The sequence below is a fragment of the Emydura macquarii genome, unplaced genomic scaffold (genome assembly GCF_026122565.2).
Source record: "Emydura macquarii macquarii isolate MOO-44397 ecotype Brisbane River unplaced genomic scaffold, CSIRO-AGI_Emac_v2 contig_2768, whole genome shotgun sequence".
In the NCBI taxonomy this organism is placed as follows: domain Eukaryota; kingdom Metazoa; phylum Chordata; order Testudines; family Chelidae; genus Emydura; species Emydura macquarii.
This window is the reverse complement of record NW_027132905.1, coordinates 47,256,040-47,272,930: the sequence shown is the minus strand read 5'-3', so window position 1 is coordinate 47,272,930 and position 16,891 is coordinate 47,256,040. Positions and strand designations below refer to the sequence as shown.

The following is a 16,891-nucleotide window of genomic DNA, read 5'->3' as shown; positions in this document are numbered from 1 at the left end:
AAAGCAAGAATAACAAACTCTCTAGCTCAGTGGTTCTCAACCTATTTACCATTGTGGGCCACATCCACGCTATACACTACCTGTATGGCCCGGATGATATCACATGGGCTACAGCTGTATGCTGATTGGGCCGCAATCAGCTGGTGGGCCACAGGTTGAGATCCACTGCTCTAGCTAATTAAGCAGCAGCACTGATTATTCCAAAACTAAAATCAGTCCAACAATTGGCCCTGAATAATGATATTCAGAAGAACGGTCCCTGAGATTAAAAACAGGACTACATAAGAGCTTTATAAGGGATCCTTGCAGATAAAAAGAGACAGATTATTCAGACATTTTCCAGTTTATAGATTTTCTTCCGTGCTGATAATGTAAATGCTTTATACTAAGATACGAATAAGGATTTTTATAATCATGATTTGCCATAGCTATGTTTTAATTTAAATATCAGTCCTGAAACGGCAACAGTAATATATAAAGATGTAATTGCATTATTTTACATACAGGATTAGGGAAGACAAGAACAGGAAATATGGTCCCTTCTGTTGCTAAATCTCGCAGAAAAAGGCCACCAAGTTGAACTTTGAGAAGAGAAGAATTTCTGCGGGGAAGGGATTCTGCTAAGATCTTTACACCTGGAAAATAAAGACATAAGTGACTGTATTGCATTCTAGACAGAATAAATGACAATAAATGTATTTATGGATGATCGATACAAGTGTCATCTTACAGGTTCATAAGCAAGATAAGAAACAGGACAAGGGCTGAGATTGGTCAATTATGCTTCACTGACAGCCTTTTAAACCACCAGCTTTTCATTGCTAAGGGTTTCCTCAAATTGAAGAATTAAAGCTCTTGTACTATAAAGGGGAATTTTTTCACAAGTAATGTGGTTAAAAGGGTCTGCACATATTTATTTGCATCAAAAAGTTGAAAAAATGCATTTTGGGATAGGTTACTCACAGGGTCCCGTGGCACATTTATTTCTATAGATTTTATTATCTGAACTAAAGACTAAATACCAGAAAAAAAAATTCCATTTATAAAATGAGATGACTGTGAAACTGTTCAAATAGCTAAAAGTAAAAAGATTTACCACCACTCTATACATAATAAAACTCAAATGAAAGTTCAATAAATTGGTTTCGTATTCACAATCTCAATCACCTATTTCAATCCTAAAATAGTTAAACGGTCAAGGTAAAAACTAATGAAACATGGGCTTATCAAGGAAAGTGAGATCTGAACCTAAATTGTTTCAGTACTGTTCCATGACATTAGCTCAGTCATGAGCGGTTGCCTTGTTTATAAAGCAGGTTTGGTTTTTTTTCCTCTTGTCCTATTTTAGGAATGATCATCAAAATTTGAAATAAGTTACCTGAAAATTCCAACTGCATGAAAGCACTTTCATTTGTACGGGGAATCCTCTTCCCCTTATGCAACAAGGTGACAGTACCACCATGCAGCTGGAGATTTAGTTTAGCAAACACATGATCTCTCTTTGTAAATGTGTTCATGCTGGAGGCATCTGCAGTTGGATCAAAAAATTCATCAGCACCTAATTCAAAAAGGAGAAACAAGGTGAGTTTAACAAATGAGCTACAAGACAGCTAGTGAGCAAAAATCTCAGACTATGACTATGCTGACGGCGGCAAATTCGCTGCCGTCAGATCGATTTCTCTGGATCGACTGAGTGGTCAGTGAAGACCCACTCAGTCGATTCAGAAACCAATGTATTAAGACCACCTTCTCAGGTGGCGTAGCGCTACGTCAACAGGAATGCGGTTCCCATCGGTGCAGTGCAGTGAAGACGGCACATTGAAGAGAAGCAGAGAAGTCGACAGGAGTTACGCAAGTTTTTTGCGTAGCTTCCATAACCCCGGTCGACTGCTGCCAAATCTCGGAGGTAAGTGTAGACAAGCCCTCAGCCTTAATTTTCAATGAAGGAAAAAGATGACCCAATTACTTGGGGGGGGGGAGGAGGAGGAGACATGAAACCAGGGGGAGCTTATTACCTGCTCAACCAGAACTCAAGGGTCTGTATTTTTCTTTCAATAGTTATCACTACAAACAACTAAAATAGTGCAGGCAGTTGCAATCTTTGCCAATTGCTAAAGCAGCATAATCTCATCAATTCTTAACAGGAAAAAAGCACAGAACTTTTCATTTAGATTTTAGTTGGTAATTAAGAAAAAGTTAATTTTTAAATGTTTCTCCTTTATACATATTTATTTAGAAATATAAGTGTACATCTCTCTCCTTTTAATGATATGGAATTTTAAAAATTGTTTCAGTTCATCTTTAACAAGTACCTAACTAAGGGTATGTCCTACACTGTGAAAAAAGCCCCATAGCAGCAAGCCTCAGAGCCCGGGTCAACTGACTTGGGCTTGTCAGGATCGCTCTACAGAGCTAAAAATAGCCATGTAGACGTTCCCACTCGGGTTGGATCCCGGCCTCTGAGACCCACACCAGACACCAAGACCCAACCCGAGCAAGAACGTCTACACTCCTATTTTTAGCCCCGTAATGCAAACCAAAGTTAGTCAACCCAGGCTCTGAAACTCACTGACACTTTTTTCTTTTTGCTGCAGTGTACACATTCCCTAAAGTGATAGTTTTAAGATAAAATACCATACCCAGTATGTCTTCTGGATTCCACTGTTCTTGTGTTTCTGGTAGCAGTCCCTCAAAAGTTTCACCTTCACATGTTTGCTGAGCATATCCATACCAGCCCCCCCACCCAGGAAACCAAGACTGAAGATACTGCAGCATCCCACTGCTACTGCTGCATTCAGGGTCTGTAGTAGGAGAAGCTCCAAGATAATCAGACAAAGGCTCTTTAACACTCTGTTTCAAACAAAACAAAACCAAATACACATTAGCAAAAATAAGTGAAAAGAAAAGAACCATTTTCTTAAAAATCCTGACATACACTCTTACAATGACTCCATCTACTATTTATTTACTGAACATTCCTAAGCATAATTACCATGCAATACTATTTTCACTTATCAAATATATTGCTGTTGTTGTCTCAATGGACTATAATCAGAATCGTGTTTTATACATTCTAACCTTATCATTACTACAGTTAGCTATTGTGTATTTATAGGCATATGTATGTGTTAATGTTTCTGGACGTATTTATATCCGTTTCCTAATTTTTCTTAGTTAGAAACTCTATCAACCTAATAATTGCCAGAATCATTGGTCATGAACACTAACTATAACCCAGCCAATAAGCATTTACTTTTAATAGATCCCTCACGCAGGTTTACAATCAGTAGTCCACATGACATTTCATGAAATGAGGCTTAAAGGGTCAATGTACATTTATACAAGGACTAACTCTGCACTATTTATTCCAGGAAAATTCCATTATAGGTTTCAGTTTTAGTTCTCTCTTTTAACATTAAAGAGGAAGAAGAGCTGCTAGTATAAAGCTCAGTGTTATCATCACAGACAGCCAACATATGTGCGGGGAGCGGGACTTGTGGCCCAACCACTCTAATAATAGCTCTCAGCATATCACAGCTGAAGAATCTGAGCATAGATTGTGGTTTTAGCACTGGCATCACACAACTCAACATGAATATACCGTACATGCTACAACATCTTTTACAATGAGGAACATACAATATCTTGTAATACTGCACCTTCAGGTTCTCAATATTAACCAGTGTACAGAAAGTCACTCACCTCAGCTAGTTCATGGAATTTCTCATAAACAAGCTCATGTAAAATCTTCATCTCCTCAAATGTCTGCTCTTCTTCAATACGATGCATTTCTTCCTGCAGTGGCAAAAAAGTATGCTTGTGATGGGTCAGAGGTAATTAAAGCTTTATGCTCTTCAAAAATATACACTCTTAGAGAGAGATTCTTGCAAGGATCTAAGGGATTTATCAGCACAAATGCACTGATTTTCATTGGGGATTTGTGCTCCTAAATGCCTTACGTGAAGTTGAAAATCTCCAAAGACAACACTGGCACACAGCAATGTAATGAGAATCAAGCCTGATTTGTTCATTTGATATACAATTAAACTGAGTGCAAATATGTATCTATGCTAGAGGCACATAAGAGCAAAAATTGGAATAGAATTAACAAAAATGGACAAGGAAAGCTATGAAACTACTTTCTGTGAAGAGAATTCACTCTCTGAGGCCAAATGGTAGTCTTGTTCCAACTCCTGCATGATGAACGAGCACTTTAATGACTATTTACCACAGAGGGGTGTTGCACAAGAGGATTTGCAATCCTAGAATAAAGAACAGCTATTTCTTGGATGTTTGAGGGACCCTACTAACAGCAAAAAATATATATATGAAACCAAAGATGGTTTTCAGTGCCAGAAAAAGTCTGGTCTATTAAGTATTGTTTCCAAGCTTCGTGACTGGGTATATAGATGATCAAATCCAATTTCAAAGAAAACAATGTGATATACTAAGTAAAAATTTGCTAAACTAATGAAATTTACATTTAACAACTACATTAAAAACGTTATTTAGGTTACAAAGTCAAGCCCTCCCTGTGCACTGGATGAGGTAGGGGGGTCAGTGGAAAAAATAATGTTATAATGAAATTAAAGATAGTGTCAAACTGCATAGGCATAAGGAACCAAAACACATGCTGCATTGGCAACCATACATCTGACATTCCTTAACTTCCAACTGCTTTATTTTGCAACCTAAATAACATTCCTTTTAACATAGTTTTCTATATAAAATTTTCTGTGTTTTGGGGGGGGGGTTTTTAGAAAAAAAAATGTTTTAAAAATATTCTGTTATATACAGCTAACAACCCACCTATCATGCACTGTAGGCAAGGTTTCAGCCCTGAACCTTCAGCCCTGAAGCATAGCTTGAATTAAGAACTAACTACATTAGTTTCATTTTAAAAAGATGCTATGGTCACATATTGAGATATTATCGACACTGTACAGTACTTGCAAATTTCAATACCTGTTCCGCAGTAGACAGCGGGATGCCTTTTAACTTATTGTAATACATATCTGTGTAAGATACCGCATCTTGGGCCCGGTGCAATGCAAAGTCCCAGGTAGAACGTTGCCTCTGTTCTCTGATCTCTGAAAGATTAGCGTTCAAAGCAAAGATCCACCATTCTCGGCAGCTAAAATATGTCAAATGAATATATTTCCAGTTACTTTGATTCTCCATCCAAGAAAGTTGGGTGAGAAAAATAGAGGGCCACTAACCAGGAAAGATGCCAGAATAAATGGACACCATAGCCACAATGGCAGACCAGCATGTCCTACTACTACAGTAAAAAGCACTATCTTCATCAGCTCCTGGGACCTTTACTCTGGATACAGTTATGTGAATTTAGGGTAAGGGATTCCCCAGTTTCTTCAAACAACAAAAAGTCAACTCATTCAAAGGGATGTGGGGGACACTCCTATACTATTTCCATTGGTTCTTCTAACTTGTGAAAGAAGCACTGGGAGCTTTGGATCAGTGCAATTTTTATTTTAGGCATAAATCCAAAATTAATTAAACATATGGCAATAATTCACCTGGTAGAGCACAGAATATTAGAACTATAATATAATTTAAATAATCATTAGCTACCACCTTTGTGATTTTTGCCCTAATTTTAAACAAAACAGTGTTGTTCAAATAAGTGAAAAATAAACATAAGAACATATAAAAAGGATATTTTTCATCATTACATAAAATATAAGCAGTATTAAAAAAAAACAAACTTACTTGTCAGCTATCATAACCTTTGGTTTCCATTTCCTGAATTTTAGTTGTCGCTCTTTTCGATCCAGTTCCTTTAAGAACCCCATGATTTGTTGATACTGCATCTTTTAATAAAACAGCATGTAAATAAAAATAGTCAGTGTTAATGTATTGTGTTAAATTATCAGAATGGTTTTTAGTTTATCTGCACAATGATTAAATCTCAATTTTATGTTCTGTGGATGAATTGAAAATAAACAACATCTAAAGCATGGTCTAGAGAAGTGCTTCATTAAGAAATCATCTTACCTGTGAAAGTTTTAACGGTATTGTCTCAAGCTGAATATCACATTCAAGCCGTGGAGTATGTCGTGATCTCAAAGGCTCCTTAGAACAGTTTCTCTTGAGAAGAGCTGAAGTACATATAGGCTCCATGATGTAATTATGATCACGGCTCTCCATACTTTTGTCCATTGCTTCCTGTGAGTTACAAGTAAATGTTATCAGTCATTGCATAGAACACACATACACGATTTATTTAAAATGACCTGATCTCCTAATAAGGATCCTGCTAGGTATCTTACACTGTTGGGATTCCATTTCTTTTAACTAGGTTTTCTCCTCAGGAAATTGTTCTTATAAAAGGAGGTAATCTTGTTTATATATTAGGGAAAATTATTCTTACGGTGCCATAGATGTGCCATGCACTTCACAATTATAATACTTTACATTTCTATAGTGTCTTCTGAGGTTCGCAAAGCACTTTGTAAAAATGAATGAATTAGTCCCATAAAACACTCCAATGGAGGTCAGAAAATATCATCCCTATTTTATACTAAATACACTGGGGCATAAAAAGACGATTTACCAAAGATCATACGAAGTTGGGAGAAATGCTGGTCCCATATTTTAGCCGCAAAACCGTATTTTGCATAGTAATTAAAAAGAAAAACCTATCCTCTGTCCCTTGTTGTCCACAATCTAAAGCATCTATCCTGCAGTGAGATCCACTCTTAAATCCTGAATGGTCTCCCATTGAATTCAGTGCAATTCCACATAGAGATAACATCCAATCGCCACACTGAGGCCTAAATTAGATCAAGAACACATTACAAATCAAGAGGTGGACCAAAGAGACCGAGAGGAAAACTGCTCTTAAGAGAAGGCAGTTAGGTTGACAGCATCTCATTTGAATGGATTAATTTTGCATGTTTCTTGTTTATTACTTAGGTTATTTTTGTTTAATATGTATAGGTTGAATTACTATTTTATAGTCTATATTTGTAGTACCATTAGCAGATCTCATGGAATCAACGTGTTTTTAGGAGGCTTATTAAAGATGCAGAGGGGTAGCCGTGCTAGTCTATATATAGCAAAAACAACGAGAGTCCTGTAGCACTTTAGAGACTAACAAATTTAATTTCTTCAGGCATAAGCTTTCGTGGGCTGTAACCCACTTCGTCAGACGTAAGGAATAGAAATCAGACAGCAGTTACGTACGTACACACGCACGCACGCTAGCTAGCTTAAGGAACAACAATGGGGAAGTAGTTGAGGCCTATTCACAACCATTGACTAGGAGGTGAGAATGTGTGAAGAGTGACAATTACTTCTTGTAATGAGATAACCATTCCAAGTCCTATTTAGACCCAGTTTGATTGTGTCAAGTTTGCAGAACAGTTCAAGCTCAGCAGTTTCTCTTTGAAGTCTGTTTTTGAAGTTTTTTGTAGAAGTATGGCAACTTTCAAGTCATTTACAGAGTGTCCTGGGAGACTGAAGTGCTCTCCGACTGGTTTATGGATGTTTCTATTTTTTATGTCTGATTTGTGTCCATTTATTCTTTTGCATCGTGACAGTCCGGTTTGGCCAATGTACATGGCAGAGGGGCATTGCTGGCACATGATGGCATATATTACATTAGTAGATGTGCAGGTGAATGAGCTCCTTATGGTGTGGCTGATGTGGTTAGGGCCTGTGATGGTGTCACTAGAGTCGATGTATGGGCAGAGCTGGCAACGGGGTTTGTTGCAGGGGTATGTACTAACTACTTCCCCATTGTTGTTCCTTAACCTTGGATATGTATGTATACATATATATACACCCCTGCTATCTGATTTCTATTCCTTACATCTGACGAAGTGCATTACAGCCAATGAAAGCTTATGCCTGAAGAAATTAAATGTATTAGTCTTTAAAGTGCTACAGGACTCCCGTTGTTTTTGCTATTAAAGATGGTAAGTTAAATAGGCAATGTCGAGGAGTTCATAGTTCAGTTTTCACTTGGTCCCATACTAATCTTTCCATTACATCATCAATCCACAACTTCAGTTGTTCCAAATACTCCTAAACCTAAATCCACCATAAAATGTATTTTAATTACATTACATGGCAATGGCAGAACATGAAAGTCTTGATTTCCCCCTTCCCATGCAAGTAAATATTGTTCCTTCCAAATGTTCATCTCATACCTGTAGCTCACCAGGAGGTAGGTCTCCCAATAAAGTGCAGCAAGTATCCCAATAAATACTGAAGTCAGCAACATCCAACTGCTTTTTCCGCATCAACCTCTCTACCTTAAGTAAAAAATTTGAACTCAATCACAACGCATCAAACAAAATGTGACAAAATATTTTAAATCTGTCTGTACTGTCATCACCAGTAAATATTCAGTGTGTAACATGCGGCTAGCTGTTTTTGACTTTTTCATAGTATCTACAACAATCTTACCCTTAAAACCGGAAAAAGTTATATTATTCTCATATAAAAGTGACATCACATCTTAGTGGTTTCTTCAGGCAGTGTTAACTTTGACCTATACTCACTGGCTCATTTACAGCATTTTGCATTGATACATTTTTGATGCACACTCCAAAGGCAAATGACTGTGAAGGATTTGTGATGCCATCCTCAAACCGCAAATGGACATCTTGAATTTTTAACTGAGGAGAGAGAAAAAAAAAAAAAAAAAAAGAGACAGGGAGCAAAAAGACTGTTTTATGCTTGAAACAGATATAGCGTATTGCAATGTTGATAAACTATATTCAAACTGTTCAATACTTACATTTCCAAGAAACAAACAAGATTTATTGAAATGGTTATTCTGTGATGGAACCTGCCTGCCATTTCCTGACTGCACTCACACAGGCTCTACTCCATAATTCTTCTTCCTCTGTTCTCTCTGGTCTATCAGTCTCCCCAGATGTTAAAAACACCAGCTATGTGATTTGCCATTTTCACAAAATTGACTATTCTTCTCTGCTGTTTTACTACTGCCAGATGCTGCAGCCACACAGAAACTCATGTTGCTCAAATACATTAGAATCATCAATACAGACTAGAATTAAAGCTAGTGCTGCATTAACAGAAGATGAAGTGGTGACCTGAATTAATTTTACATGTGGCAAAATTTCATAATGGCATGGAACCAATGGAATTTTACCGATACGTTGTACAATAAAGCATGATATACTTGGCCCCAAGATCTCACGCCCAGAATATCTAATTTGTGTCATCACTACATGCCATATCATCTCTGGGAGACCCCTGTTATTTCTAGTTATTGTTAATGACAATGACAACTCATTGTTATCTCAGCTTTGTGTTGCATCTAGTGAGTTATGAGATCAGCATCAGTGCATGGAAGTGATCCCTCCTTACATGTTAGCATGAATTGTATCCTCTCCATAGAAGTGAAGTAAGAGGACGAAATCATTCACATGGCAGTGAGCATAAACAGACTTTAGAAGATATCACAGGGAGGGTTGCTTATTTTTTGGTGTCTTTAGACACAGGTTTTTTTAATAATGCAGATGTCCTTAAGAGATTTTAATTAGCAAACATATAGCTAAGAATAAGTAACTGTGCAAATCTCATTAGCTTTATTATGGCTTTAAATGAAGAAAAAAGAGCCCAGTAGCTAGAATTTTGAGTGAGCTTGCAACTAAAGAGAGAAACTTTTTACTGAGTGCCTATTCAACTTTTCAGTATTGCTAGATTAAGACTGCATATAGATTTTAGTTGTGTGTGTTAAACAGTGTTTCAGGCAGCATCAAGCTTCATGTTCCAGAAATAAGCAGAATTAAGTAAAGGTCAAATGACCAGAATCTCCAAAGTGTAGTTCCGTTTTCTTCTTTACATACTTTAATACTACACTACCATCCTGTGATTAAACACAGCTACAAACAACACTGCAAGCAACAATGGAAGACATCAAATTTTGCCATTTAAAATGGAAACTTTCAAACTTCACACCATGAAAAAGGAAGCCAAACTTAACAGCAACATCTACTTCCTAAGCAGATGCGAGAAACGAAACACAGAACTTGGTCTAAGACAAGGTATTACCTCATCAAACTTGTTACACTCACACACAGGTTTATGAATAATGTTTTAATACATTATAACACGAAGTATTATTAATTGGGAGGCACTCCAATACTATGGTGAGGAGAATCATATAGCTAGACAGCTTTTATTTGGATCTATCATCCATTGACTCCTACAAAGCAAGGAAGAATGATGCTTCTCCAAGGCATGGGCAAGTGAAAGATTCCCTTCCTCCCCAAATCCCCTTACTGCACCAATTCTGGCTTGGTTCAGAATTTAGAGGTGAAAGGATTCTAGTTCTGAAAGTAAGTAAGTAAGTAAGTATCTACTAAGTATCGACCTCCATTTTACACATGTTGAGCCTCCTGAAAACGAACAAGAAGCACATTATGTACAAACCAAGTACTCTTTAGTAAATAGAAGGAAAGATTGTGGGTCCTATTATACTTACTTCAATGTTCTCTACAATTCTTGTAACAACAGATGCAGTAACTGAATACCAGTAAGATTCTCCTTTCTGCTGCTGTTCTTTCTGAAAGAGAGCGAGAACAACTATTTTATTAAAAAGGTAATATATTCTCTTTAAATAGAAGGGCTGGCAAATAAATTTTAATGTTTACATAGCCAGAGGAAAAGATATATAAATAATATAGGAGATTGTTAGTCTGACACTATATTACAAAGGGATTGTCAGGTTAAAATCCCTGTTTAACAAACAATGATTTAGTAAAGTGACATTTAAAAATTCGCTCTGTATTATAATCTACATTTTTGGTAACTCAACTATTTTTTAAACCATTTATTTTCAATGGCTACGTTAACTGAAACACACAAAGTAAACTAGTCAGCTTCACAGTCTGGTTCTGATCCACTAGCATGACGTTTGCATTGCAAACACTGCTAGGGAATGTTTACTTCTAAACAAAAGTTTATTTTCACTGAAATAGTCTATTTTCAGAACATTTTAAAACTATTATTAGCAGCTTTGGTAATATTTTTTAAAAACCACAATTTGGGGCATGAATTACATGACAGAATTTTTTGGTAGATTAGCATTAGAAGTTTTGAAAGTCAAAAATCTATTCAACAAAGGTAACTTGTTAATGTTATAGAATGTGTGTATTGAGACAAAATAATATAATTTACACATCATATAAGGAAAAAAATAGGTAACAGATGCTTTTCTTGATCAGTATAATTACAAGTTGTCTACTGATTACACTACCTGAGTATAAGGTTAGAAACTGTCTTACAACTGTGCTTAATATCAAACTATCAGTAGTAATAACATCAAGGTAAAATCAGGCTAACAAGAAATGTATAAGAAGATATTTATAGTTAGCTACTATTATATGATTTTATTATTGTTCTGGGGCTAAAGTGACTTTTTTTTTTAACCTCTACTTTGATATTCTGAAATACCGCCCCCCACACACCACTCGCCAACTATTAAGAAGATGGATTTTAGTAGAAATGTAAAGCAAATAATCCTCACAGCATGTTTTTTCCTCTATTTTTTGTATTAATATCTCTGTTTTAGTAACATATTGTCTGCCTTTATTTTTTTGACTTATCTATTGCTGTACACATGTATCTTAACTCCAGTCTGGAGTATCTATTGTATTTTATAAATACGGAGGGGGGAAAAAAAAAAAATCTATCCATTAGTACATTCCAAAATCCACCTATAATGACAGCGTCAGCCACCAACATAGTATGTGTGTTCTTAGAAACAACGGTTTCTGTGCTTATGGTTCAGATTAACAGTGTTTCGTTAACTCAAGTTTATATCAAGAACTCACAATAAGGCCCCAGAGCTGCTAACATTATGTATGAAAATAAACACGCATTAAAGACAGAATTTTCAAAAGTGCTATAGAAAATCCTTCCCCACAATCAAAATGACAACATGATCCAGCAATCATCACAGTAAGATTTCATAACACGCCCACAGCATCTTCCTGCCAAATAAAACTAGAAACAAAGGTTTGAGCTACATATTTACTCTTTCCTATATCTAGAAAGAAAGCATTCCAGAGCTACAGGCTCTCAGTGGAGGAGAGCCTGCCTCCCATTCTCTTGAGAACTGAGACTGTGCCAATCACAACTGCCAGGAATGGGAAATTGGACAGCAGTCAGTTCCTTCAGTAGATTGGTCCTATATTTAAGATTTTGCATACCAATAGTCAGATCTCAAAGCACATTTGTGAAACAGGCAATCAGCATAGTTCCTAAAGCATGGAAGTAATCAATACTCATAGATAAAAACTCTTGAAGTTGTGCGGCTATATCATGCAGGCTGCAACTACCAAAAGTGGCTCTCCATGGAAATTCCAAACAAAAAGCGTATTTGTAACTTAGCCAAAGCATGGTCCTGGTCCAGAAGAAAAGGAAACTTGTGAATATCCTGGAGGGGAAATAGCCACAAGCTACCATGTACAACTCACAGTAAAAAAAAATAAAATTAAATTAAAAAAAATATATATTTTTTTTGGTACAGCTAAGCTACTACGCTTACCAAACTTCCTAGGACAAACATTAAATAATCAAGGGAGATTCTCCAGACATCCCCAGCCCATCAACAATATTTCTGCTGATCTGGGTTAAGCTTTAATCAACTCAGAAACACTAGGCAGGTAGAAGCAGTACAGTGCTACAATGAAATTGCTGTGATCTGAAGTGATGATAAAATAGATCTGAGTATCCTCAGTCTACTGAGGAAACCAAAGACCATGCTGCCTTATCTGCAGATCAAAATCATAACTTAGTTTCCTAGATATGACTCAAAAAGAGAATAACATTTGTTAGAAGATTTAAATGTGATCAATTTACCATAATGGCAAAACAGCTGTAACAGCAAAACAAAATCAGCTCCCTTATTTCAAAATAAAAGTCCTATGTTACTCACTTTCCATTTGTCTTCCAGTGCTACAAGAAGAGCTTTCTTGTGTTCTCTTTCCAGCAACTTCTCCCTTTCTTCATCAAAATCTTCTTGCTTTTCTGGTGCACCAATTAAGTGGAGCTTTGAAATAGATATCACCCATGGATCCACATGTGGGCGATAAAAAGGTATCTGGAGTGTTATCTTGCCAATGAAACCTAGATTCACCAGAATGAAACACTGTTAGAATCCTGCACAGGTACACTGTTATATTCTATGTAAAGTGAGAAAGGAAAAGGACATAAGGATTGCAATGTTAAAATAGAATTTGTTTACCATAATTTCAGATTACATTATTTGTCCAAGAACCTGACACTTAGATGCAAACTCTTATTTTAAGGTCAGCTCTAGCTATGATTTATTACTAAGAGATATCAGAATCACCAGTGTACGAAATGCTTCATACTTGTAGCAGGAACTAACAAAATAAAAAATTCCTGTAGGGAATACCTATCACTCACAGAGGCACAAATATATACCTGCTTTGACTTCAAATGGCAACTCCAGTTCCTTCAAGGCATCTTTCTTTAATGGTAAGTTTTCCAATTCAACAGCACCTGCAGGAGGAAGAGAAATAGCAGTCTGCTGAGCAAAACTAAGTTAAAGAATGCTGGTCTGAGGATTATAAATTTAATACCAATAACAACAAGTGTTTTCTTTAAAACTAATAAAAATAAATAAAGTGGGATAAGAATGCTATTTCAGGAACAAAGCAAATCTATCATTTTGAAGAATGAGACAGTTAGATGTGATATTTAATATTTTGTAATGATTTTCAAATGCCACATGCCAGAATTATTTGATATATAGTCACGCCATATATTTCAATGTACTTAATCTGATCTTCTCCATCTGGACAGCAACATTTTTTTTAAAATAACCAAATTAGATGTTCTCTGGGATTTTACGAAAATACACACACAGTGATTTTAAACAAGAACACACAAAGTTTCCAAAAACAAAACACAGAAACTTTGACAGTAATATGTATGAAATGAAAAAAAAAATAGTATTGTTGTTCTAAAATGTCCCCTGCTAAAATTATAAGTAGGACAATAAACAGATTAATGGAAAGTGATTTTTTTTAGTTTTTGTAAATGTAATGACAGCCATCAGTAGCATGGTATAAATAAATGTTACAATAGCAAAGAAAAACATATTAATGCTCAACATGCAACAATAGAGGCCAAAGATGCTACAGTTTAAACTATAGTTCCATAGCAGGCAATCATATTTTAGTATTTTTATGAAAAGTGATATACAGTATATGTATTTTAACTCGTATTTCAGCATGGGGAGAGCTGCTGGCAGAGACAGGTGGCCCTTCAGGGTTGTAAAAATGATATCTGTGGCCATCCAGACAAAAAGGTTAGGAACCACTGCTGTAAACTCTTCAGGGCAGGGACAATTGAATGCACACTTCTATTTGTTTCTTACCCTCCAGTCCTATTTCTGTACCTGATAGCCTTGAGTTGTATGCCTGAGCCAAAGAAGAGTCAAAGAGAACTTAACACTATACACCGACAGTCAGAGAAATAGTTCTAGGATGGAATTTTGACTAAGTAACCAACCGTCAAAATCAGCTCCTTACAATGTAAAGAAATTTCTTCTTAAAACACGTGAAGGTGTGAGGGACTATATTACGTAACTCAGTCAAGACATTTCTTTTACATGAGTTATTACCCCACCTTTCATGAGTGAGTCAGTGAGGATTCCAGTAAATGCTCACCATTATCTGTTATGTACATTCTATAGTGTGAGAAGATATTGCACAAACATGCACACACACTTTCACTGCAACCACACAGAAAACTACGGCAACTATTACACTCCCTATATTCCATCCAAGCTTCTCTCCAGCTCTCTCCCCTTGTTCACCCTGAATACGTTCTCTCTCAAAAGCATCTCTATATGCTTGATACAACTTTCCAATTAACATGCGCCAAGAACTATTTCTCACCTTCAAAATTCTCTTGCCACTGTTTTATTGAATTTAAAAAATTACATGAATAACCCATGACGTAAGCTGCATTCATATATGCTTTTTGATATATGTTCTGTAAAAATACTTTAAGTATTGTACTAAATATCTGGAGAATACAATGATTTCTTGAAATACTCAGTATTGCCATTGATGTTTAAAAGAATGCTAATTTAAAAAATCCTATTTCCACTGGAAGATGCACCTACTACTGTTACAAGCAAGCCCTATGATTACTATAACAATGATTAAAGAAAATATTATTTCTTTCTGTTTTGTCAATTTCTTTACTTGACACACAAGTACAGTGCTATCAAGTACATAGTCAGTTTCACTGTTTGTTGATGGTGCCTAATCTTTGCAAGGCTCTGAAAGAAGTCCCTTACTAGTAAAAGCAGCAGCAAAACTGAAAATGAAACAAAAACAGGCAGCAGACAAGACTGTGCGCGCATAGAAAACGGTGTGCCTGAGCACATTTGGAGTTGTTGCTCCTGGGTGTACTAGAAGACCCTTCAAAACATCAAGAGCAGAAAACCCATATAGATTTTGTTATAGATTTTTTTTTAAAAACCCTCAGTACACAGTAAAAGGGTGCATGATCAGAAAATCTTTTTTTAGTTAGTCTATTTAAAAAAAATTAAGCTGGCGCTAATCCTTCACAAAGCACCTCTACTCAGAAAGCAAGAAGATTTGCTCACTATTGTGTTTTAATTCTATATTCTTATTTACGCCAATTTGTTACTACAGTATAAGAACAAGGAGACATAAGTGCTAATCAGTAAGACAAGTGTAAAATATAGTCAATATATCTACTCCAGCTTCCAATGAATACAAAATCATTCTACCATATAATTCCTGAAATATAAAACAGAGCTACATCAAACAATGCTAAAAACCCTTACCTTTCAGAAGAGCTACTGAAAGTTGGTCTGTGTTCAGGTTATTGACATATTTGCCCAAATAGGTGTTAAGGACCCAGGCTACTAGTCCCTCCAACATATTGCGTCCTGGGAGAGGGTGGCTAAGACTGTGTCGTCATTCTTTGTTCCATAGTTCAGTTGTATTCTCTTTTAAAGGCAAAAGAAAAACTATTCTCAGAAATATACCATACCATCTCTCAAACCACTTCTCATCCTCCAACATAGAGAAATTGTAACACAATTGCAAACAATTTTCACTTTAATCGTCCCAACCCAAAGGCACTGGAAAATTAATATTAAGTACAAGCTATTTTCCTAGAGTAGCTGCTTAAAAAAATGTAAGAATTTTGCTATGCACAGCGACTTTCAACTACCCTGATAATCCTAGGTCAGAGCATAGTGTAATGAACTTGCTATTTGCACTGATTTTATTTATACTGTATTAGACTGTACGAACTCTCATTATACCTCATCTGCTGTCATCTTTATGGTGGTAGACTGCACTAAGTTTTTAAAACCTTTTCCTCACTGAGGTCTGTAGTGCTTTGGTGATTAAAAACACCAAGCAGTGTGGCCTGGTGAATAGAGCACTGGACTACAACTCAAGAGCCAAGGCTTCTATTCCTATCTCTGCCACTAGACTTCACTTTTCTGTAAGTCACTTCACTTTTCTGTGCCTTAGCTTCCCCATCTGTGAAATGGGGATAATGATGATAACCTGTCTTGTAAAGCACTTTGAGATCTACTGATCAAAGCATTATGTAAGGTCATATTATGTAAGTATAACCCCCATTCATTAAACAAAAAATTAATCTTTGAATCCTTCATATTGCAGCACTGTCCTATTTTGAAGCAATAATTGACAAGAAACCACATTGTCCTCTCTGTCTTCAGGGAGGAAGGAGACTAAAAAAGGTAGCTCTGGATGAAGGTTAATGTGCTGTCTCTGTAGCCTTATACATCTTCCTCAAACCCTAGAGGAAGCCCCGCCATAGGTACTCCATAAGGTTTGGGCTC

The 16,891-nt window shown here is 36.3% G+C and overlaps 1 protein-coding gene across 5 annotated transcripts in view; it reads right to left on the bottom strand.

Moving 5' to 3' along the window:
- Positions 1-16,351, bottom strand: part of VPS13D (vacuolar protein sorting 13 homolog D) — a 172,820-nt gene extending 156,469 nt beyond the window's left edge. Inside the window, exons 1-13 of one of the 5 annotated variants that reach the window (XM_067567469.1) lie at positions 15,857-16,351; positions 13,453-13,530; positions 12,941-13,131; positions 10,484-10,564; positions 8,529-8,645; positions 8,175-8,279; positions 6,016-6,186; positions 5,731-5,831; positions 4,966-5,134; positions 3,703-3,795; positions 2,640-2,850; positions 1,379-1,558; positions 505-635 (exon numbers count right to left, since the gene is read on the bottom strand). In XM_067567469.1, coding sequence (XP_067423570.1) covers positions 505-635; positions 1,379-1,558; positions 2,640-2,850; positions 3,703-3,795; positions 4,966-5,134; positions 5,731-5,831; positions 6,016-6,186; positions 8,175-8,279; positions 8,529-8,645; positions 10,484-10,564; positions 12,941-13,131; positions 13,453-13,530; positions 15,857-15,953 — 1,725 coding nt within the window. In that variant the 5' untranslated portion in view covers positions 15,954-16,351. The remainder of the gene's footprint in view (positions 1-504; positions 636-1,378; positions 1,559-2,639; positions 2,851-3,702; positions 3,796-4,965; positions 5,135-5,730; positions 5,832-6,015; positions 6,187-8,174; positions 8,280-8,528; positions 8,646-10,483; positions 10,565-12,940; positions 13,132-13,452; positions 13,531-15,856) is intronic. The other 4 variants (XM_067567468.1, XM_067567467.1, XM_067567464.1 and 1 more) reach the window with 4 other exon arrangements.
- Positions 16,352-16,891: the final 540 nt, after the last annotated feature.